General features: G+C 39.8%; 1 protein-coding gene across 1 annotated transcript in view; it reads right to left on the reverse strand.

Moving 5' to 3' along the window:
• ccdc80 (coiled-coil domain containing 80) overlaps positions 1 to 24,447 on the reverse strand; it is a 51,472-nt gene extending 27,025 nt beyond the window's left edge. Inside the window, exons 1-8 of the mRNA XM_088083743.1 lie at positions 22,890 to 24,447; positions 21,766 to 21,963; positions 20,345 to 20,829; positions 18,719 to 19,057; positions 16,248 to 16,404; positions 11,354 to 11,490; positions 9,290 to 9,441; positions 7,373 to 7,476 (exon numbers count right to left, since the gene is read on the reverse strand). Coding sequence (XP_087939869.1) covers positions 7,373 to 7,476; positions 9,290 to 9,441; positions 11,354 to 11,490; positions 16,248 to 16,404; positions 18,719 to 19,057; positions 20,345 to 20,829; positions 21,766 to 21,963; positions 22,890 to 23,556 — 2,239 coding nt within the window. The 5' untranslated portion in view covers positions 23,557 to 24,447. The remainder of the gene's footprint in view (positions 1 to 7,372; positions 7,477 to 9,289; positions 9,442 to 11,353; positions 11,491 to 16,247; positions 16,405 to 18,718; positions 19,058 to 20,344; positions 20,830 to 21,765; positions 21,964 to 22,889) is intronic.
• Between the last annotated feature and the right edge of the window lie 1,302 nt (positions 24,448 to 25,749).

The following is a 25,749-nucleotide window of genomic DNA, read 5'->3' on the forward strand; positions in this document are numbered from 1 at the left end:
GCGTACCAAGAGACGCCATAGCATAAAATTTTGCAAAAACGTCAAAAAACAACATGATATTGAATGTCAGAAAAATGACCGAAGAAGCAAGGCTATAGTATGGCAAAATGTCAAAATATGACATGTCCCAAAAACTGCTGGAAACGCCTCAAAACAGCATAAAATAGCGTGCCAAGAGACGCCATAGCATAGAATTTTGCAAAAACGCGCAAAAACACCACAATTTTGAATGTCAGAAAAATGACTGAAAAAAGCAAGGCTATAGTATGGCAAAAACGTCAAAATATGACATGTCCCAAAAACTGCTGGAAACGCCTCAAAACAGAATAAAATAGCGTGCCAAGAGACACCATAGCATAGAATTTTGCAAAAATGTCAAAAACACCACAATTTTGAATGTCAGAAAAATGACAGAAAAGCAAGGCTATAGTATGGCAAAATGTCAAAATATGACATGTCCCAAAAACTGCTGGAAACTCCTCAAAACAGCATAAAATAGCGTGCCAAGAGACGCCATAGCATAGAATTTTGCAAAAACATCAAAAAACAACATGATATTGAATGTCGGAAAAATGACCAATAAAGCAAGGCTATAGTATGGCAAAATGTCAAAATATGACATGTCTCAAAAACTGCGGGAAACGCCTCAAAACAGCATGAAAAAGCGCGCCAAGAGACGCCATAGCATAGAATTTTGCAAAAACGTCAAAAAACAGCAGAATTTTGAATGTCAGAAAAATGATTGAAAAAGCAAGGCTATAGTATGGCAAAATGTCAAAATATGACATGTCCCAAAAACTGCTGGAAACGCCTCAAAACAGAATAAAATAGCGTTACCTAGAGACGCCATAGCATAGAATTTTGCAAAACATCAAAAACAACATGATATTGAATGTCGGAAAAATGACCGAAGAAGCAAGGCTATAGTATGGCAAAATGTCAAAATATGACATGTCCTAAAAACTGCTGGAAACACCTCAAAACAGCATGAAATAGCGTGCCAAGAGACACCATAGCATAGAATTTTGCAAAAACGTTAAAAAAACAACAAAATTTTGAATGTCAGAAAAATGACCGAAAAAGCCAGGCTATAGTATGGCAAAAACGTCAAAATATGACATGTCTCAAAAACTGCGGGAAACGCCTCAAAACAGCATGAAATAGTGTGCCAAGAGATGCATAGCATAGAATTTTTCAAAAACGTCAAAAAACAACATGACATTGAATGTCAGAAAAATGACCGAAGAAGCAAGGCTATAGTATGGCAAAATGTCAAAATATGACATGTCCCAAAAACTGCTGGAAACGCCTCAAAACAGAATAAAATAGCGTGCCAAGAGACGCCATAGCATAGAATTTTGCTAAAACGTGCAAAAACACCACAATTTTGGATGTCAGAAAAATGACCGAAAAGCAAGGCTATAATATGGCAAAAACGTCAAAATATGACATGTCCCAAAAACTGCTGGAAACGCCTCAAAACAGAATAAAATAGCGTGCCAAGAGACACCATAGCATAGAATTTTGCAAAAACGCGCAAAAACACCACAATTTTGGATGTCAGAAAAATGACCGAAGAAGCAAGGCTATAGTATGGCAAAATGTCAAAATATGACATGTCCCAAAAACTGCTGGAAACGCCTCAAAACAGAATAAAATAGCGTGCCAAGAGACGCCATAGCATAGAATTTTGCAAAAACGTCAAAAAACAACATGATATTGAATGTCAGAAAAATGACCGAAGAAGCAAGGCTATAGTATGGCAAAATGTCAAAATATGACATGTCCCAAAAACTGCTGGAAATGCCTCAAAACAGAATAAAATAGCGTGCCAAGAGACGCCATAGCATAGAATTTTGCAAAAGCAGCAAAAAACACCACAATTTTGGATGTCAGAAAAATGACCGAAGAAGCAAGGCTATAGTATGGCAAAATGTCAAAATATGACATGTCCCAAAAACTGCTGGAAATGCCTCAAAACAGAATAAAATAGCGTGCCAAGAGACGCCATAGCATAGAATTTTGCAAAAACGTCAAAAAACAGCAGAATTTTGAATGTCAGAAAAATGACTGAAGAAGCAAGGCTATAGTATGGCAAAATGTCAAAATATGACATGTCCCAAAAACTGCTGGAAACGCCTCAAAACAGAATAAAATAGCGTGCCAAGAGACGCCATAGCATAGAATTTTGCAAAAACGTCAAAAAACAACATGATATTGAATGTCAGAAAAATGACCGAAGAAGCAAGGCTATAGTATGGCAAAATGTCAAAATATGACATGTCCCAAAAACTGCTGGAAACGCCTCAAAACAGAATAAAATAGCGTGCCAAGAGACGCCATAGCATAGAATTTTGCAAAAACATCAAAAAACAACATGATATTGAATGTCTGAAAAATGACCAATAAAGCAAGGCTATAGTATGGCAAAATGTCAAAATATGACATGTCCTAAAAACTGCTGGAAACACCTCAAAACAGCATGAAATAGCGTGCCAAGAGACACCATAGCATAGAATTTTGCAAAAACGTTAAAAAAACACCACAATTTTGAATGTCAGAAAAATGACTGAAAAAGCAAGGCTATAGTATGGCAAAAACGCCAAAATATGACATGTCTCAAAAACTGCTGGAAACGCCTCAAAACAGCATGAAATAGTATGCCAAGAGATGCATAGCATAGAATTTTGCAAAAACGTCAAAAAACAACATGATATTGAATGTCAGAAAAATGACCGAAGAAGCAAGGCTATAGTATGGCAAAATGTCAAAATATGATATGTCCCAAAAACTGCTGGAAACACCTCAAAACAGCATAAAATAGCGTGCCAAGAGACGCCATAGCATAGAATTTTGCTAAAACGTGCAAAAACACCACAATTTTGAATGTCAGAAAAATGACCGAAAAGCAAGGCTATAGTATGGCAAAATGTCAAAATATGACATGTCCCAAAAACTGCTGGAAACCACATAGTTTAACATGACGAGTCACATAATAGTCTAGAATGTTTGAACAATAACACTGTACTACAGCATGTTGGAAAAAGTATCATGTTCTACCCAAAGATGATACACCAAGCTGGAGGAGGAAGTTTTTCCTCAAACTCGCCATCCCAAGGCTGTCCAATGAGAAGAGACGGAAAGTGGAGAGTGTCGACAACACAGTCCTCCAGATAAAAGAACACCAGATCACTCCGTGTGCGTTTGTCTTATCTTGCTTAGCGTCTGTGTTAGACGGTATGTGTAACTCCTGTAAAAGGGAGTGAGGTAACTGTTGCATTTGATTTTTGTTTGTGACATTTTTATCTTTAAATAAAGCCTGCCTCGAACAGTTTTAACCTTTGTCTACCATCCCTGGGTGTTTGCCTATTCATCCGTCTGAGAATCTGGTGAGTGGTAAAAAGACAAAAAATGAACAAGTTCCTGGACAAAAGCAACCTTTCAGAGAGTAAAAATAGCATGCCAAGAGACGCCATAGCATAGAATTTTGCAAAAACGTCAAAAAACAACATGATATTGAATGTCAGAAAAATGACAGAAAAGCAAGGCTATAGTATGGCAAAATGTCAAAATATGACATGTCCCAAAAACTGCTGGAAACACCTCAAAACAGCATAAAATAGAGTGCCAAGAGACGCCATAGCATAGAATTTTGCAAAAACATCAAAAAACAACATGATATTGAATGTCTGAAAAATGACCAAAAAAGCAAGGCTATAGTATGGCAAAATGTCAAAATATGACATGTCACAAAAACTGCTGGAAACACCTTAAAACAGCATAAAAAAGCGTGCCAAGAGACGCCATAGCATAGAATTTTGCAAAAACGCGCAAAAACACCACAATTTTGGATGTCAGAAAAATGACCGAAAAGCAAGGCTATAGTATGGCAAAATGTCAAAATATGACATGTCCCAAAAACTGCTGGAAACATCTCAAAACAGCATGAAATAGCGTGCCAAGAGACGCCATAGCATAGAATTTTGCAAAAACGTCAAAAAACAACATGATATTGAATGTCAGAAAAATGACCGAAAAAAGCAAGGCTATAGTATGACAAAAACGTCAAACTATGACATGTCTCAAAAACTGCGGGAAACGCCTCAAAACAGCATGAAATAGTGTGCCAAGAGATGCATAGCATAGAATTTTGCAAAAACGTCAAAAAACAACATGACATTGAATGTCAGAAAAATGACCGAAAAGCAAGGCTATAGTATGGCATAATGTCAAAATATGACATGTCCCAAAAACTGCTGGAAACACCTCAAAACAGCATGAAATAGCGTGCCAAGAGACACCATAGCATAGACTTTTGCAAAAATGTCAAAAAACAACATGATATTGAATGTCAGAAAAATGACCGAAAAAGCAAGGCTATAGTATGGCAAAATGTCAAAATATGACATGTCTCAAAAACTGCTGGAAATGCCTCAAAACAGCATAAAATAGCGTGCAAAGACACGCCATAGCATAGACTTTTGCAAAACCGTCAAAAACACCACAATTTTGAATGTCAGAAAAATGACCGAAAAAGCAAGGCTATAGTATGGCAAAAACGTCAAAGTATGACATGTCCCAAAAACTGCAGGAAACGCCTCAAAACAGCATGAAATAGCATGCCAAGAGATGCCATAGCATAGAATTTTGCAAAAACGTCAAAAAACAACATGATATTGAATGTTTTTGGACGTTTTTGCGAATTTCTAAGCAATGGTGTGTCTTGGCATGCTATTTTATGCTGTCTTTTGCTGTTTTAAGGACAAGTCACATTTTGACATTTTTGCCATGCTATAGCCTCATTTTTTCGACATGCCATATGCGTATGTTTTTTGCCATTTTTTTCAAAATGCTATGCTATGGTGTGTCTTGACACCCTTTTTTACACTGTTTTTGAGTGTTTATAGCTGTTTTTGGGACATGTCATGTTTTTTCTTTTTGCGTTATGACAGCGCCTTAGTTTAGTTAGCTTCACTGACCCAAACCCAAACGGACAGACGGATTTGAGTTGAGGCCATGAGCGGTTTGTACCCGTCATGTAAATAAGTGAACTCAACATTATTTTAGTGGGATTTTTGGTTTATTTCGCCTTGCGTTTTTGATTTTTTTTTTTTTTCAACATGTTGTGTTATTGTGTTTTTGGCCGTTTTTGCAGAATTCTATGCTATAGCATGTCTTGATACCCTTTTTTTAAAATATTTTTTCCACATGCTAAACTTTGGCTTTACTATGAGCATAACGATTTATTTTTTACCACATACTATAGTATCATAAAAAATATTTATACAAGTTAAACGTGATTTAAAAACTTAAATGTAATTGAATATTATGCTATTTAAAAAAATATACTGCATATTCTTTGTCAGTGACTTGACACAACAGCAGAATGAGTTGCAATCCCTTAAATTTACCTCATACAAAAAACAAAACTAACAGTGGCCTGCCTTGGCTTCACCATCAAATTAAATTTTAAAATCTCTTCAACATTTGTCCATTTTTTCCCCTAAACTTCAATCATGAAAATCAAACGGATGATAATGAAAGCAATAAATGTGACAAATAAACCAGACTATCTTAAACATTATGAGGAATAAGGACAGAAATAAGTTTCAGAGAGAAATTTCAGAAATCTGGAATTCCTATAAACAAGATGGGAACATGAGGTTCACGTAGGGGAGAAACTCCAGATGTCAGCATTCATTTGGTTTCACTGAGCAGTGAAGTTCACTGTGTGCTATTTAAGGTTTACATCTATCTAGCATCAATCTGTCAGACACGCCAGGTTGTTGAGATTTGCAAAGTCGAGATCAAAGTCTCTTTTTTTTAGACATACAGTAATAACATTTAAGTAAGTGTGGAAAAGCTGACTAACTGGCAGAGTGAAAAGGCCGTCCCAGAGAAGGAGAAGAGCTTGTTAGCCTCCAGACATAACACAACAGCTGTTTTGTCATCTGGGATCCCTCTGCATGTCCCTCCGTGCACATACACACATGCACACACACACTGAAAATATCTGGAGGGCTGCAGTAAACAAAAACATCACGTGTAATCAACTTCTTCATGAGACCAAACAGATTCATAAGTGGTCTAAAAAAAGCTTTGGCAGGCAGTGACAGGACGCAGGCCTGGGTGAAGTTTGGGTCATGAAATATCAGGCATTTAGTGAAAAAACTACAGAGAAAACTCAGATGAGAGATTCGATTTTGGTCAGTTGCAATCACTCAAAATCTGCATCTACGTTTTCTCTTCTAGGTAGGTCTTTTTCTGGGGAGTTTGGCTTTCTTTTTTGTTTGTTAGTTTGTTTCTGGCTGCAGCAACAGGAAATAGTTTGGCGCACAGAAAGTGTAGTCAGTGGGAGCGGAGCCACTCTTGCTGAGCACACACAGAAAGGAAACAGAAAACAGCGGCACGAATTTTTCACAGCAGTGGACGCACTGATGAAGGGAACACTTATCAGCAAAAATGACACCAAAATATAAACACAAGAGCAAAACATAAACCACTTTAAAGGTAATAAAAAAATAAAGTGACTCACTCTGGGAATTGTTTTTGTACTTTTAGTATCTATAATGTGCCAGAGCGCATAAAACAGCATCAGAATAGAGCTTGTTTATCAAAAAAAAACCACACCCGCCGACAGAGGTCCTAGCCAAGACCCTCATGTCCTAAAATCTGTAAAATGTCCTAAAATCCTACAAACATCCTAAAACCTAAGAGACATCCTAAAATCCAACAAATGTCCTAAAATCCCAGAAAAGTCAAAAAATCCTCGAAAATGTCACAAAATCCCACAAGTGTCTTAAAATCTAAGCAACATCAGAAAATCCAAGAAAACGACCTAAAATCCTATAAACACCCTAAAAGCCTGGAAATGTCCCTAAGTCCTTGAATAAATCTTAAACAAGAGAAATTTCCTAAAATCTAGAAACACCCTAAAATCTGAGAAATGTCCTAATATCCTATATATAGAAAAGTCCTAAAACCCAAGAAATGTCCTAAAATTTTAGAAATGTCCTGAAATTTAAGAATTGCCTAAAATCCTAGAAACATCCAAAAATCAGAGGCACACGAAAATGCAAGAAAGGCCCTTAAATCCGAGAATAGTCTTAAAACCCTAGAAACACCCTAAAATCTTAAAAATGTCCTAAAATCCTAGAAACATCCGAAAATCAGAGGTACACGAAAAAATCCTTGAAACATGTTTGGGGCCGCTGTGACTGGCCCCTGACCTCCTGTCATTTTACAAAAGTGGCCTCCAAACTAAGCAGGTTGAGTTTCCCCTCTGCAAAGTTTCTTTACAGGAAAGTGAGTTATCTGATGAGTCACAGGTCGGATTTGGAGTGACGTGACGGGTTAATTTCGGGTGACTCACCGAGGTTGCAGGCCTGGCTGGTGAGGGCGTAGAGCTGCTGCTGGTAGGCCCACTCCTCGTCGTTGGGGGCGGAGATGATGAACAGGCGACGTCTCCAGCGGAACCTGCAATCACAGAAAATCTCAGCCCGCATTTAAGTGGCACTTTGGTGCGGCGGTGAAAGCGCCGTGCTGGGACGAGGCGTTTGCGCTCATACACCAACATATACCCATACCATTACTGCCAGAGGGTGACAACCCCGAATTATGGTCAAAAACCTGCCAGATCTCAGCGCTGCGATCTGGAGCTGAAATTCAGGTCTCCATGGTAACAAAAGACAGGCTGTCTGGTTTCCACATCTCGGGGAGATATGTGACTGCAATGATTCAGCCTTGAGGTACTTGTTTTTGTTGTTGCTTTTTATATCTGTGGAACACACAAACAGGCTGCCGCGTTCTGCTGCTTATAAACGCTGTACATTTTGGTCCAGCTGATTACTGAGCAAAGAAACAGCTGTTTGATGGGAGCGGAGACAGCCTGCTGGGACCGTCCAATAACCCCGACGACCAACTCAGCAAAACACCTCACTAAGACAATATCTATAATTCAAGGAGATTTTAAGTCCAAGGTCAACTCCAATGAAGAGATATTCTCATAAAATATGCTCTTTCAGGTGGTAGTTAGTTGTTTTCTTCACATTAAAATGAATAATATATGACATACTCTTGATGCTTAAAAAGTAACTTTGGCATTTTTCAACCTGAACCCCTTTTCCCATGTTTTTGTGTCTAAATGAGTGTCTAACTCATTCTGACATTGATACAGTACTGAGCGACTGCAGCCAGCAGCCGTGAAACAGGCTGCAACGTAACTACATGGGGCATTTGTGCATCGTCAGTCTATAAAGGGCTGGACCCCAATATTTGGCTATTTGAACATTCGTTGATTGGGTAGGTGTTTAATTTATGGGATTCTGATCCCTAAATATATCCTGATCTGTTGTTGTTTGATGTTGTTTTGTGTTATAATACATGTTATGTTATGTTATGTTATGTTATGTTATGTTATGTTATGTTATGTTATGTTATGTTATGTTATGTTATGTTATGTTATAATACATGTTTTGTTTTGTTTTTGCAGAGGACAAATGTAATTTCAATGTTCATAAGACAAAATAAACAACTTAATACATCTTAAATGTTAGTATTCTTGTGGTTTTTATGCTCTGCCTCTGTTTCAAAGGGCCTTGTCAGGTTATTAGTACAGTATAAGTACTTTGCAGGTCTATAATAATTTGACCATGATAATTAAAACGGTACTTTTGTGTACTGTAACAAAAAGTGTATAGACAGGTCATTGAACCCAACACCTTGGGAGTTTGGAATGCCTTTAATCAGTCCCTCCAGGATTTCAAGATGATGCGATCACAAGTCATGCAAATTCAGGCAGTCCTCGTGAATTCTGCACAGCCTTGCAATTTTGTAAAATCACAGCACCATTGACTCATTTCATTGTGCAGATGCATACAGTGTATTGATCCACTCAGCCTCTCTTTTTCTCTCTCTCTCACTGCTTATCATGATGCTGCTGTTGCACCTGTCACACACAGTAGCTGTGTTTCCATGCACACTTTTTCACAATCCGATTGAAGATATCGGGTCAACTGTTTACGTGGGATGTCCTCTGATACGATCTGGCTGTGTGACAAAAATTCTGAATATTTTAAGTTGACAGGGCTGCCAAGTCTCGCACTGATCATGAGACACGCAGAATTGACACTTTTCACACACTCTCATGCCAAAAGCGCATTTTTTGGCAGTGAAAAATAAATAACTTCTGACAGCAGCACAGCTCTTTCTCCCTCTAGTGTCTGTCATGTTGGGTGTCCACATACATTTGGCCGTGTAGTGTATTTATAACTTTTCGAAACAATTTTACCTGGACAGGAAGTTCTCCAGCGATCTGGGCTTGTCCTCTTTCTTACAGACGACTCCGTCTCTCTTCTGCTGCTCCATCTCTCGGATGCGGGACGAGAAGGTGTCGATGTAGTCGAAAACGGCCTTCATGGCGATGGGAACCTCGTAGGATTGCTGACAGAAGAACATCGACAGGAACCAGTTATACACAGTTATTCCAAAATGTGGTGAAGTCGCAGGATGAATAAATCAACATGCCCGCGAGAGGAAATCTGGAAATGACAGAGAGGATTTTTAAAAAATAGAGTTTCGATGCTTTAAACAATGGCGAAACTGTTTCCAATAAAGCCACAGAGTTTTGTAACATGTTGGTCGACGTGCGGTGGCTTTTTTTTCCACATCAAAACATTCTTCATACGAAGTTCTGGGAAACAGCACAAGACTTACTGCCGAAACATAATACAGCATCCCAGCTAATTTACAAAATGTTCAACAATCTCAGCATGAAAATGTAAGTCAGCCACACACACACACACACACACACACACACACACACACACACATACACACTCACACACACACACACACACACACACACACACACTCACACCTTCCTCGGGTTGTGCTGAATCTGCTGCACGGCTCCTTTTCACACCTCCCTCCACTCGCTCGCTCTGCCACTTTCTGTCTCATACCCACACCCACATCCGTGTGCGTCCACAGCCTGCCGTGTCTCTGTCTCTGTCAGCACGGAGCTGAACACTGGCCTCTTTGATGAATCCGTCCAAAAACAGCCCCGTCATTTACCCTGGCATGCACACACACATACACACGCACACAGGTGTGGGGCAAATGTCATGTTGTGTGAATTAAAACAGTGTTTTAGAGAAGGCAGCGTGCCGGCGCTGCGAGGACAGGTCAGTCCACCTTCAAAGACAGACACGAGATGAAAGTGTTGGACAGCAGGGTGGCGAGCCTGTAAACACAGAGCGGAGACGGACCAAACAGCGGTGCCGCGAATAAAACAGGAAAACAGCTAATTTAAGAGCGAGACCTTGGAGGGAACGGTTATTCAAGTTATGTTCAGACCGTTAACCCCTTAAAGTCCTCACTAAGGAAAAAGCAATGGAAATTTATTTTCTTTGCATTTTTATTTCTTTGGAACTTTAATTACAAAAATCAACTTTTTTTTTTTTAAATAAATCACATCAGTAAAGTACAATATTACAGATTTATTTTTTTTGTTTTGTTTTGTTTTAAACAAATCACATTGCTAAAGTACAATATTACAGATTTATGTTTTTTTGTTTGTTTTTTGGTTTTAAATAAATAACATTAGTAAAGTACAATATAACAGATTTGTGTTTTTTTGTTTTTTTTTTTTGTTTTGTTTTAAACAAATCACATTAGTAAAGCACAGTATTACAGATTTGTGGGTTTTTTTTGTTTGTTTTTTGAGCAGAGAGCACTCCCTTTACCAAACAGTTAGGATGGCCCTTTATGGTAAAACAAAAACAGAAAAAACAAAATTACCAATCATTTACTGTTATAATATTTGTAATATGTTAGTATACCAACATGTGTCCATTTGTGATCGAGGAATTAGGAGTATTACCAGTACTTGTATTATTTTCACATATGTTTTCAAAATATTTACCACTAAATATCCTTGAAAACATCTCAGAAATGGTGGAAAAAATTATTTAATTTCTTTCATTAAAAATATGATGGAATAACATTAAATATATGTCATTAGCAAAACTGAATATTAAGCCTTTTATTATTTAAAAAATGTAAATTTATTATCTCAGTATTACTACCTTTACCATAAAAGGCCATCTTAAACACACAGTTTAAGATGGTAATAAAACTATATTCACAAAATGATTTTACCATTTAACCCTAACCCTAACACCAACCAAAGACGTGCTGGATGAAAAAGCGAAGACGGGGGAACATTAGGCCAAGTCAGTCCTCCAAATTCAGGTAGATCATGGAGAAGCCTCTGAAAAGGACAGACCTCGACATGTTTAGGTCTGTTCCAGCTCCTGAGTTTGGGACGCAGCTGCAGAGAGCGAGTCCTTACCTTGACTCTCATGTCCGAGTCGGTGAGGACCATGTAGAAGTCATCGTGTGTCATGCTGAACTCTTTCCTCAGCTCTGTGATCAGATCCTGGTTCACCAGGTCCTCCTGACGAAGACCTTTCATAGGCTTGTCATTTTCTGAAGAAACAGACATTGGGACATTTGTTAATTCACTCTATTTCATTGTTAATTAACCCTCTGAAGCCCGAGAAAATGATTTTTATTTCTTTAAAAGACAACAGGGGTAATGGTCAAAGACATGGTCAAAAACTCACAAAATAATTGTAAAAAAGTTACAAGAGGATTACCTGAAAATGAACTCCTTTTAAAAAAAAAATATTATTCAAAATTATTTTCTAATAATGCTACCCTCCTTTTAAAAAAAATAAAAAGCTTAAATGTCCCACAAATGCTCACGTTTATTGCTAAGTTGGTCTTTGCCTTTTATCCCTTTTTTCAAAACAGTCAAATAACTCGTAAAATGTGTCTGAACACAGCACAAAAAAAATGATGTTCCTTTAGGTTTCAAAGAGGTAACAGACATTTTATGATTTTTTATATATATATATATATATATATATATATATATATATATATATAGATTTTTTTTTAAATATATATATATTTTATCTTTTATTTATATGTTTTACTAATTTCTTGCAATTGGTGTTTGTACTTTTCTCACTGCCTTTTTCTCCATGTTTTCTAAAGACTCAAACTGACCTGCTCAGGTTTCAAAGGGTTAAACAGCTTGTGAAAGTTGTCTGAACGCAGCACAAGAAAACTGATGTAGCTCCAAGTGTTTCAAAGAGCTGAACATGTCAAAAGAGGGTCGGGTTTCCGAGCTGAGTCTGCCTGCAGCTGGATGCTCTGCTCCAAAGCTCAAATGTTTTTTTCATCTGAAAAATAAAAGTTCTTAAAAAAAACGGTAATAAAGTCACAAAACTGTCAGACTTTCTAAATGTAAAACGATTGTGATGATAAGCTTTCCCATCGAATCAACCACAACAACTCAGACACAATGTGTGTGCAGTTCTGAAAAATTAAAATAAAATGTGTTTTGCATTGCTAAACTCAAAATAAAGTTGAAAAAAGTGCATCTGACACGACGGCGAAGAGGACTCTGCAGAATGCAAACAAGCAGAGTGAATCAGGGACAAAGTCGACAAAGAGCAGCTTTTATTCACCGAGATCTGGCTCAGAAGTCTACTGTAGCTGGCGTTTAGACAAACCAAAGCAGAAGCCTTTAATCACCACCCCCTCCATGCATGTGTGCACAACACACACACACACACACACACACACACACACACACACACACACACAGAGACCACAGAATAGTGTGTTTTTTCGTGCTTGGTTCACCCACTCGGTGCTGTGTAATGTGTAATGTGCATGAGCAATCAAACGAGGAAAACCCCGGCACATGCAGGAGACACAGAGTGAACACACAGAAAAACACAAACTCACACAACTCACGCCGTCCACCAACCAAAACTCTATGAGGTCACCCCAAACTGAGGGAGGGGCAACACTCAAAGAACCAGTTGTTTGTATACAGTACATGCTCTCACACACACACACACTCATACACACACACACCGACCCTCCGGCCGTTAAGTGGAACAAAAGTGTAACCGAGTCCGACCGCGGGCGGGGGCGGCTGACGTCACCTCGGCACTTTTTCCAGCATTCCGTGCGGATAAAACCTCGTTGTCATGCCGAGTGACAGACTCGTAAAGTTTTACAAAGTGGGTTTGCATGTCCTGAAGTTAACACGCACTAACCCGAGCCGCGGGGTTTGGGACAGCTGTAAAATGTCTCAAAGCACGAGGGGATGCCAAGCACAAGTGACACAGCGCGTTTCATAAAAACAGCAGCCGTTTTGTTCCTTTTAAACAAGTAATAATAATAATCTTTATTTGTATAACACCTTCCATACATAAAATGCAGCTTAGAGCACTTTACGGGCACGAGTGCTAAAAAGTAAAACCTAACCTAACCTAATATATAAAAATCTATATATTTTTATAGAAATAGAATAAAATAAAATAAAATAAAATAAAATAAAATAATCATTATACAGCACATGGATACCATAACTCTGGAAATAAAAGAAATTAGCTGTAAGCTGGTTAATCAAAGGGATGTTTTCCAAAGCTGTCATTCATAAATGCATTGTGTGTGTGTGTGTGTGTGTGTGTGTGTGTGTGAGTGTGTGTGTGTGTGTGCGTGATAAACTGTCTCCAGACTTGCCCCCTTGTTTAGGATGATACACAATGAAGGTATGTTTTTCTGACTGCGGCACACATGATGAAGACCCCTGTGCTTTAACCCTTTGAAACCTGGTTCGACATCACTTTTCTTTTGCTGCTTTATGACAAATTATGACAAGAAAAATAACCTGAATAAGGAAAGAGAGAAAGAGTTAAAAAATGTATGCAAAGTTTTTTTTTTTTTTAAAAAAGTAAGTAGGTAAGTGGATGGATGGTTTGTTTTTTTACTCTTTTTTACCTCTTTTCAAGGAAAAGTTTCCTGTAATTTTCATAATTTCTTCTTTTTTTTCTTAAAGTTTCTAATTGCCTTATTCTTGTATTTTTGGAAGGAATCGGGCCAATTTGTCCAGTTTTTAAAGGGTTAACAGCATATAATTTCTCACAGGAAAACCCACACACTGCTATCTCATCGCCATGTGTAACATTCCTCAGTAATAAAGTGTTATCACAGCATTACATGCACATTAACGTCAGACCGCAGAGGTCAGGATGATAGGATTCAGATGTCAGCTCTGTGTATTATCACCTGCACAGAGCTGCGCTGTGGCTTTGGCAGACAGAGCGAGCAGCTGAATGTTATACTTGGAGCAAAGATCGCTGCTGAGAGCATCTACTTTGACATCATGAGAGGAAGGTAAAACAAGGACGGGACAGCAGACGTGGCCTCTCCTGACCTCCCTTGTTAGCGTGCAGAAGTTTCACACACTAACACTTCTCCTGCACATACTGTAGCTTTGACAGCAAAAGAAGCGCGTCAGGTAGTGAAACTGTGACTGAAAGATAACAGTAGATAACTCAGTAACCACACAGTGTGCCTCCAAACCAGTAAAGTTGCACTTACAATTTACAAATGCTCCTAAATGCTGCCTGGATATTAGTTTAAGTTTAAAAAAAAACATGCAAAAGAGCTGCTTATTTCTCATACACCTGTAGGTATAAAAGTGCCAAAAGTATCGATAAACGAGAAAAATAACATGCAAAATCTTTTGTCCACGAACAATACTACACTTGGTGGTATCACGATATAACAGTATACCAAGGTATTAAGAAATCCTATTTCTATTAAACTCATTGTATGTAGTGCACAGCATGCACCATCAGAGCACAGTTTCTGGTCTCTACTGGTGGAACAGGCAGCTGAGCAGAAAGACAGCGACACCTAGTGATGAAGGGAGAAGTTACAGGACTGTAAACAGCCGGTGGCCAGCAGGCAGAGAGGCACACCCAGTCAGACAGAGAGCAGAGCGCTTTTAAGAGTAAATGTCACCTGACGAAGAACAATAGTCAAAAAGTCAGAGTCAATCGTTAATGGAGAGACGTAGATCCTGACTGTCTGAAAAGCAGGCGAAAATATCTGCAATTTTAGACACACACAACCATAAAGATTGTTCTGTTGTCAAGAAAACATTTTTTTTTAATTCTATTTTTTGAAAATTGTTCTCATTTATGTTAATTATTACTTACTGTTAAATAAGATATCTGAAGACCTTTGATGGTTTCTGTCACTGAAGGTCGTCTCTTCACCCTGATGTTTGTTCAATTGTTTGTTTTTATGATAAATTTGGTTTTAATGAGTTAGTAAAATTATATAAAAGCAGGACTTTCTGCCATGATTGACAGCTGTGACAGCCAATCCATGCACTGGCCTTCAGTGGAGCTGCTCACGATTGGTCAGATGGGTGTTTCGGCAGGACCTCCCACCACGGATATCGTAACTGCGCAAGCTCCTCTCAATGACGTCATCCTCGCAAGATGGCAACGCCCGTACCTCGGATATTTTAACTTCACTTCAGCGTAGTGGGGGGGGGCAACATCTTTATATACAGTATATATAATATATATATGGTTTTATAGTATATATAAATGGTTTCTATTGTGTGTAAAGGTATGAAGTATTACATATGCCAAAAAGAAGAGCCAACCCTTTGAAGCCAGAGAATATTGCTTTGATTCCTTTAAAAAACACAAGGAGAAGGAAACAAGCAAGTAAACAAGACATGGTCTAAAAATTAGCAAGAAATCAGTAAAAAGTTAAAAAGAGGGAGACTAAAAAACTTTTGGTATTTTATTATATGCATTTCTGTAAAATAATTACAAATGTAAAATTATTATTATTATCAATATGGTTTGCTGGACCTATTTCCTTATTATTATTATTTTTTTTTGGATAATATACCAATCCTTCCCTCTTTTTTAAAACTAATTTTCAGGTAATTTTTTTTTTACATTTTACTAATTTCTCGCTGATTTGTGGGACATGTCTTGCAAAGTTGGTCCTTGCCTATTTTTGAAAGAAATCGAATGAATTTGCTCGGGTTTCAAATACCTAGCGAAATGCATCCGGAAAAAACAAACAAACTCATAACGATCCAAAGGGTTAAGTAAGGCAGCTTTCAAAACCAAACTACAGCTGTCTTCACTGTGAGGTTAAACGTGGAAAACATTTACTGAGACTTCTGATTCTCATGAACATTCTGGGTTGATTGTGTGACTCAGAAACCGCTGACAGCCCAGCGGAGGACGCACGGACCCAACCAGATGGACAAACGGCTGCTTTTGAACCTTCATACAACACCATGAAAGGAGTGAAACTGTGTGCCGGCGCTGCCTGACACTCACCCAGCTGGTAGTGGTCAATCTTCATGGTGGAGTTGGTCAGAGAGCCAAAGATGGTGATGATGGAGACCTTCCTGATGGCCATTTCACACACAGACTCCAGGTACTCGTCTCTCTGCTGAGCATACATACTGTGCTCCTCGCTGGGGGACGTAATCAGCTGCAGGGAGGGAGGGAGGGAGGGAGGTCAGAGTGTCATGTATATGCAATGAAGAGCATGAACACACACACACATATATAAATACTGTACACGCCAACACATACACACTGTGCTGCAGAGGTGATGTTTACATGAACCTGCAGGCGGAGGATGGGGCCTGCCCGCAGCACCGCTGTGATAAGAATCTATAGTGGCTGCATGACGGAGACACGCAGTCTGTTAACACGCAGCTGTGCAGCCGGAGAGCTGCTGCACACACTTCATATCACAAACCCCGCCGGAGTGATCACAAAGCAGCGACATTATAGAAAACAAAACACGGGAATGATCTGCAGCCCCAAAGCACAGAGGTGTTCACCGGTTTGTTGACCGGTAAAAAATCAATCAATAATGGATGAATTTTCCAGATGTTGGGATCTTTTTGGCTTCCAGAACTTTCCAGCACTCTGTTTTGGAAAACCAACTCCCTCTTACTGGACTATACTGTAGATCACCTCCTCCAACTCGTTTTGGCTCAAAACTCTGAAGTCAGTTAAAAGAAAAGATGAATCCAAGACGAAGCAGTTTGGTGAAGTATTTATGATCGTGAAATTTAATGGTTTCTCCAGACGTTTCTGTGGATCGCTGCTTTAATTAGCTAGTTTACTTGTCTTATTGTGAAAAGATCATTTTCGCTTCTCGAGCAGAAAACTCAAGAAATGTTGAAAATGTACTTTAGTTGAAACCTGGAGTGACATCGCTTTTCTTGTGCTGCTTTCAGACACCTTTCACAAATATTTAACCCTTCAAACTCTGAGGTTTGAAGGGTGCAATACGCAAGCGCAATACGCAAGAAATAAGTAGATTTAGAAGAAAAAAATTTAGAAGCTGGGGAAAAACTATACATATATATATATATATATATATATATATATATATATATATATATATATATATATATATATAATTTCCATAATTGCAGATTTTATTTTATTTTGTTAAGCATCTTTTCAGGTCATTTTCTTGTTTGTCTTCTTTGTTTTGTTTTTGTTTACAATTGTTCAGGTCATTTTTTTGTACTTTTTACTAATTTCGGGCTAATTTTCAAAGCGGCCCGATGTTAATGTGTAACTTTAAGGCTTATTAAAATGTAAACAGGTGAGTTACAAAAAAATAAAAATAAAAAAAATGAAAACCCCCAAACAATTATCATGGATGTTGAAATTAGCTATAGAGACCATAACAGTTTTTGTACCGGGCTGTAAACACGTTTATTTCTGCACAGGGAGGAAACTGCAGGAATGAGTCCTAAAACCCAGAAATCAGTTAGCATTTTAACACCTCCCTCGTCTCAGAGCCAATGGGTTTTTTAGATGTTTTTGGTTGGATGTCTGAAATACGGTCTGTGGTTAACACACACTGAAGAGACTTTAAAGTTGTGTTCTTCTACATAAAAAACGTCAGTAAATACCCAACTGAGAACACTGAAGCTTTTATGTATCTGAACAAAAGGCAGCTGCTAACAAGTGGCTGAATCATGTTGCACATGTAGTTCATTTATGGCCTAATATTAAATTTTTACTTTTGCCGATTGCATTCAGGCTTCAGAAATCCTAAAAGTGGTGTTTATGTGTGAAGATTATCTTGCTGTGCAGAATGTGTAAGTGTCATAAATGGTTGTTTACCACAGTTTATTTTCTGCAATAATTCGAAATTCAATCCTTAATTGGCCTCCAGAAAAACGCCATCCCAACAGACAGAGTAATATCAATCTTACATCTACGAGGCCGTTTTAACGGTTCTGCATGAAACATTAAACTTTAGTTGCGGTTTGACCTTTCGCTTACACAACAACTGCGTTTTGGGGCCTGAAAACGCCACCCTTTGAGTCGCCGTGTAAACTGGCGATGTGAAAATCCTGTGAGAATGACGACGTCACGGCTGCACTTTACGCCTGAGCGTGGTCTTCTTCTGTGTTGAGTCATCGCCAACTACTGATCTGGCACACATACTACAGCATTTTTGGTTGTTTTTGCAGATCCGTGTACATGTGGATTGTTTTAAAAATGTTACCAGATTTTTTTCTATGCAAAGGAAAGACTTTTCTGTTTTTTGTATGGTCGTTTTCATCTAAACGCGGCCTAACTCTCAGCAAACGAGCTAATAATATTCTTTCCGAATTTCAAACTCTTCCATTAAAACTGGTAAATGAATCTTTTGCATTTTGGTATATTGGTGCAGTTGAAATCTAATATTTCTCTCTGGCTGAAGCCTGTAAAAGGAGAGTTTCCCGGCGAGCGAGCCTCTCATGAGCCGTGAGTTATGTCATGCTCACCAGCAGCCGTCTCCTGTTCTCAAAGTAGTCCAGGAAGGAGGCCAGAGATCCCTTCGGAGGGGGCGTTGGCTTCTTCGTGGGTTTCGGGTAGTCCTCCTTCTCAGGGTACTTTGACAGCTTCTTTCCATTTTTCTTCCCTCCTATCTTCCCCGCCTTCCCTCCTCTCCGCTCCGCCTTCTTGGCAGCCTTGTCGCTCTTCTTCTTCTTCTTGTCGTGCTTATCGTGCTTGCCTTTGACCTTCTTGGTGGGGCTGATGTCGGTGAAGGTTTCGGTCTCCTCGGGATCGCTGACCGTTGGCTTGCTGGGTTCGTACCTGTCCTCGTACTCATTGGTCAACACCTGCACAGATACATTTACGATGTTAAGTGATTCATTAATTGTCCAGGACATTTTAATGCAAAAACATCGAGTTTCTAAGAGCTTAAATGACAAAAAAAAGAATCCCCTCATGCACAGGAAAAATTCAAAAACTTTTCCATGACTTTTCAAGGACCAAGGATCCAGAATCAGACCTCAACATCATGCGCTGATCTGGGCTTTTTTTTTCGCCTGATCAGGATCAGGATCGGCTATATTTGGATTCTGAAGTGATCCGATCCTTTGTTTAATGTCAGCCGTCACACAGGTGTTTTTAATTCACTGCATAAGAGCAGCAGCTGAGCCTCATCTGCACCACAACAAAAACCACAAACAGCACAGCATGAGGCTGTTTATCGATGTTATTGTCGAGCACAGGCTGCACATTGGACTGATTTTAATAACTTTAAGTGTGCACTGTGCAGCTATATTATCTAGGAAAAAGCGAAGATTGGGACTTGGTGCTGGCAAATATTCGATATTCGAAACTCCGATCGGGATCAGGAGCAAAAACAATGTGATCAGGACATCCCTAAAACTAGTAAAAACCCTGAATAAAGCCGCTTCACATTACAAAATTGTTGGTTTCTTTGCTTATCATGGAGGGGCTACAGTGGCCGATGCAAAAACTCAACAATTCAAATGTTCCTATCTGTCCCTAGTGTTTGGTTTGTCCGTTCTGGGCTCCTGTAGAAACATGGCAGGGCAACATGACGATTTCCACAGACGAGGACCTGCTCCTTATGAAGATATAAACAGCTCATTCTAAGGCAACAAAAACACAGCAAGTCTTATTTTCAGGCGATTACACACTAAAGAAAACATCCTCATTATATTGTATCACATTTCTGTCGATATATCCCTTTAAATCCAACACACTGGACCTTTGAGCACGGTTTCGGTGCTGATTCTGGTGCGATATGTTAGGCAGTTGGACACGCTTGAGTTTCTTGGGGACATTTTGCTTCTCATCCGAGCGGCTTCTTCACATCTAATGAATTTTAGTTAGAAACTGAAAGGATTAATAAGTATGTTTTCTCGGTCTACACTCAGGTGAAAATAAAAATCGTTGGGTTTTCGTTACCTAATCAATGTTAGAGCTGAAGAGATGCTCGGATGACTCGAAACATCTTCAAGAAACTCAAGTAGTACGATATCGCCCCTGGAACTACCAAAACCTTCATGACCGAGAATCTTCACCAGCTTTTAGTGCTGATTTTCAGCAGCGGACAGAAAGTGCAGAATTCACCCTGAACCCTTCCTCCTCACCTTCTCTGCTCCGTTCTTCCTCTTGGTGGGTTTGATCTTGGAGGGTTTATGTGTGGCGGGAACCAGCTTGCGGCTGTGAGGATCTCTGTTGTCCTTGTCGGTGCGGTTATCTCCGGCGGGGGTGGTTTTGGCCGGGTACCGCTCCCTCTCTCTGCGGTTGTAGTAGTACGGGTCAGCGGTGGTTCTGGGGGCGGGCAGCCACAGCGCGGTGGTGTGGGCTCGGGTCGGCCTCTGGGTGGTGGTGGTGGTGGTGGTGGGTCGTTTTGTGGTGGTTCTTCTGGTGGTGGTAGTCGTGGCTTTGGTTGTGGTTGTGGTTGTCGTTGCTTTGGTTGTGGTGGTGGGTCGGGTTGTGGTCGTGGTTGTGGTGGTTGTGGTTGTGGTTGTTGGTCTTGTGGTTGTTGTGGTGGTGGTGGTGGCGACTGTAGTTGTGGTTGTGGGCTTTCTTAGGATCTTCTTCCCAGGTTTTCTTTCTACCGGTGCATCGACTGGTCCACACACACGGAGACAAATACCAGGCAAATAATTATCTTTGATTAGTCTCTTAAGGCAGAAGATTGCTTCAACAAAATTACATAAATAAACGTAACCTTTTGAAATAAAAAAAAATCATTCCTTAATTGCTTTCTAAAACATAAGAAGTCAAAAAGCAATTAACAAGAAATTAGTTGAGAAAAAAAAGAAAAATGAGGGAAAATAATCTAAAAATTAGCACATAAAAAGAAAAGAAAAAAGTTTTTGTTTTGTTTTTTAAAAAGAAATGACCTGAAAAGTGCTTAAAAATTATAATCATTTTCTTTAACATTACTTAAACTATATTATGGTAATTATAAACATAGTTGTTGTTATAATAATTTCTATACTTTCCCCCTAGATATTTTTCCTCTGCTTTTTTCTTTTTTTCTATCTATTATGTCCAAACGCCCAAAACTGATGCAAGAGTTTATCTAACAAATCATATTTTGATGTGTAGTTCCTCTGAAAGAGTGACAGTATTTGACGAGTTGTGACAAAATCATGTTTTTAATATATGAAGTTGACAAAGTTACAGCCATCATATTGATTAAAAATGCAAAATTTGTAGCGTAAAGTGGTAAAATGTAATAAAGGATGCAAAAACACAACTCTTTCAATCTTTTTATACTTTTGGAGTTGTATTAAAAATAGAAGTCCATTAAATAAAATGTTTCTTCTCATAGGATATTTAGAGACTCCAGCTCCAGGATAATAGACACTGTCACAAATAATAAAGATTTAAAAGAAGTCCTGATGTGTGTAGTTTCTCCTGTTTTTGTCTTTTTGCTTTATTTTTGTTTTGACCTTTTTCTATAACATTAGTTTTCGGGCTTTAAAAGGTGGAGTCTTTAAGTAAAGTTATGAGAAAATATAATAATAACATAATGACAGGAATAACACCCTCTCACCTGTGAGCGTGCCCTCCTCCACCTGGCCCTCCACACCTGCTGCTTTGCACTTCTGGACGAAGCCTTTCTGTCTGAGCTTCTCCAGCTTCCTCATGGGCGACTGGTCGATCACCTCGTACATGGCCTCCATCCTCACCGGGTACGGGTACCTCTCCTCCACCTGCAGGGTCTTCTTCAGCAGCACCATCCCAAACTTACCTGCAGGACACAACATCAAACAGTTTTAGGTTTATCTGTCACGTTTTCACCCCGATGAGGAGCTGATGGAGGTGTTTGCTGCCCCACATCGGCTCAGCGCGCTCGCCACAACAGAAACATCCACACATCATACGCGGAGATAGATTAACTAGCTTTAGAGAAAGCACAATGCAAACATCTCCTTCAGCATCTAACCCAGTGATACTCAACTCATGGCTCGTGGGCTACATCTGGCCCCCAGGAGGGTGCCAGGTGGCCCCCCAACCACTTTCTAAAAAATAAAGTGATTCACACTGGGAATTGTTTTTGAACTTTTAGTATCCATAAGTTGCCAGAGTGCATAAAACGACATCAAAATCAAGCTTGTTTTTAATAAAAAGTGCCAGTGGAGGATCGCCCTACAGAGGTCCTCGCTAAGCCCCTAATGTCCTAAAATCCTAGAAATGTCTTAAGATCTGAGAAATGTCCGAAAACTTTTGAAATGTCCTGTAAACATCCTAAAATCCTTGAAACATACTAAAAATCAATAAAGGTCCTAAAATCCTACAAACCTCCTTCAATCCTAGTAATGTCCTAAAATCTCCTGAACATCCTAAAACCCTAGAACTGCCCTAAAATCCTTGAAACATCCTAAAATTTCACAAACGTCCTAAAATCTTGGAAACGTCCTAACAACATCCTAAAATCCTACAAATGCCCTAAAATCCAAGAAACGCCCTTAAACACTAAAAAAGCCCTAAAATCCAAACAATGTCTTAAAAGAAACGTACCATAATCCTGCAAACGTCCTAAAAATCGAGAAATGTCCAAAAATTCTACAAACATGTATTGGGCTCCTGCGTCTGTCCCCTGGCCTCCTGTCTTCTTGCAGAAGTGTCCCCCAAAGCACAGCACGCTTGGTGTCCCCGCTGTACCTCATCTCTTACCTTTCTCCAGCTTGAGGAAGCTCATGAGTCTGGGGATGAGCGCCGTGTCCAGCGGCTCCTCCATCACCTTCCCCTCCGCGGTGATCCTCCTCACTTTGCCCCCCATCTCTCCCTCCTGGTGAAACATGACGATCTGGTGGACATGTCTCTCGGCGAGCTCGCAGTACACATCTGGTTTCAGCAGAGACATCATGAGTCGGTAGTAGCCGTCTGAATCGTGAGGCGCAGAGATTACCAGGACGCGGTTCTTTCCCGCGAAACTGGCCAGCAGATTTGGTGACCCGGCGCTGTTGGGCATCCGGGTGACCCTGGCTCTCGCGCCTGGAGTGCCCTCATCCTGCAGCAAGCCCTGCTGCCGGGGCAGGCCGATCTGCCCGGCCACCCCTCTCCTCGCCACCTGCGCACTCCTCGTCCGGGCTGACAGCGGAGCACCCTCGTCAGCCTGCACATCTTCCTCCTTCCTGGTCCCGTGCACCGAGATCGCCGAACCGAACCCGGGGCGCACTCGTCCGACGAGGCGCTCCTTGTCCGTTGCGCCCAGCTGGGCTCGTCCCAGTCTCGCGCGTCTGTGCAGTCGCACCCGCTTGAGGTGAGTGTGTCTGTCTGCTTCGCCTGTCCAGGTCAGCAGATATATCAGCGCTAAAGTGAGAACAAAAGCCCTCCGCATTCTGGCCAGATGTCAGATAAAGCAGCGCTGAGGGCGAGATAAAGATCCAGTGGTGTAGCCGCGATCCGCGCGCGTCTTTAGTGCATTTGATGCTGTTAATCAATTAATTCCAGGCTGACGGAGTGCAACATGGGCTCATAACAGTCTGCCGCTGATGTGTTTCAGAGCATGCCTTCTGCTCAGGAAATCCTCTTCACTGTCTGAGCTGCAGTTGGCACACAAGGCGAGTGAGAGCAGAGTTTGTTGTGCGTAAAGTTAAATCCAGAACTTCATCTCAGCAACACTTCCGTTCACGAGTACAATCCTCAGGAGTTCAGCAGTGTAGATCTTCTGTTATATAAAAAAATTATATCCAAAAACTTAATAATTCCTCAGCCCGCAGGGAAAATGAATGAAGTCCTTCGGCAAAAAGTTTTGGACCACGTCACATCTCCAGGACACACTCGCGGTAATGACTTAATGTGTCCAATAAATCCTCGCGCATTGTTTATGTCCAACAAACTGTGAGACGATAATCCGACTCTGCAAAGGGAAACTCCGACAAAACGCGAGAAATGCGCGCTGAGTCTGCACAGGAAAAACGCGGCCGTGCTCCTCCGCAGGTTCTCCTTGGCAAAACTGAGCTCTGGAGGTTTTCCCAGAAATGTCCACACAAACCTCAGCCTCCGGACTCTTGGCGACGCAGCGGCAGGACCTGCCCCGGGAACGTGCAGCTCACTCTGCAACACCCCAGTCTCGAGCGCAAACTCTGCGCAAAGTTTATGGGATGGCTTCAAGTTTCACTGACGCGCGGCGCATTAAAAAGCGGACTAAGTACATTTCACAATACGTAAGAAAAGTGAAACATTTCGCTCCCGTGCTTGTGTATGCCCGCCGAGATTTAGAGGCACCTCGCGGGAGCGCGCACAGCCAAAACTGTCAGAGCGTGATGAAGTTAGTTTGAAGTTGGAGAAGTTTTTTTTTTTTTTATGGCGTGACACTTGGAGCAGTTATCTCTTCATGGTTTTATTACGAACACAAGTGTGTTTTTGTGTGTTTTATTTACTTTAACACTTATTTTTACTTGAAGGACTTGCACATGTGCACTAGCACATTATTCTACTTAAATTTTTTAATATGTTTTATTTCTTTAATGTATCTTTTAACTATTTTATTGATATTTATTTTATTTTGTTATATATATTTATTATATTTTTGTTATCCACACTTCTATTTTTCCCACTCCCCTCTTTTTATGAAATATTAATATATTATTTATTTATCTATAATAAATGAATAGTAATATTTACTCATTATTACTCCTCACTACTACATTTTAACACTACAACTTTGATCAGTGCATCCAAACAATGGTAAGCCATGAGCTACATAACTTTATTTTGTTTTATTTTAGTAAAAAGAAAAAGAAGTTAGTTCAAGAAAATTACTTGAGATTTAGTAAAGAAAAAAAGAAAAAAGGTAAAATGTGCTTGAATATGGATAATAAATATTTAATTATAATATTAACAAATTTTGTTTTTCCCCGGTTTGTCCCCTTTTTTCCCTCTTGACAGTTTCCCTGTTTTTTGGGGTTTTTTTTTGTCCAAATCTGAAAATTTCTTGTAATTCTCAGAACATTTTTTTTTGCTTTAAACGTTACACAGTAAGGGAATTTTTCATATTTAGAATCAATATCAAGTTCTTCTTAGACCAAAAGAGGAACGCCCAAAAATTTCTCCTTATTTTGGCGTAGAGAAACTCTACAGACAGATGATTTAGAGGGAAACACAGCGCCAGTTTAAATTTAACTCAGAGGCTGACCATGCATTTACTCTCCCTCCACTGTTTATTGTGATAAAAAAGCAAAAAAAGAAGAATGTTGTCTTTTCGTGTTTAGTGCCAAAATAACACAATCACAATGACTGGCTTTGCTCTTTTATGATGGCTCTTTTAGCCCAAATCAGACTTTCCATTTCCTCCAGGAAAGTTCTCCACTTTGGCTTCTAATTAAGGCCTAAGTAAAGAAACGTAAACCACGAGGTCTGAGCCACATCCACTCTCACTGCAGAGGCGAAGCCCGATACAGGGTTTCCCGCCGCCACATGCAGGCTGCGCAGTCAGAGCGGTCGCCAGAGGAAGACGCTGGTTTGTACGTTTCTACAAATGCAAAACGTTAGTTTGCAGGTTCCATTAGTCTCATATCCGCGTGTCTAA

This window comes from Plectropomus leopardus, chromosome 10 (assembly GCF_026936395.1).
Source record: "Plectropomus leopardus strain MGB_pleo_1.0 chromosome 10, ASM2693639v1, whole genome shotgun sequence".
NCBI classification, from domain to species: Eukaryota; Metazoa; Chordata; class Actinopteri; order Perciformes; family Serranidae; genus Plectropomus; species Plectropomus leopardus.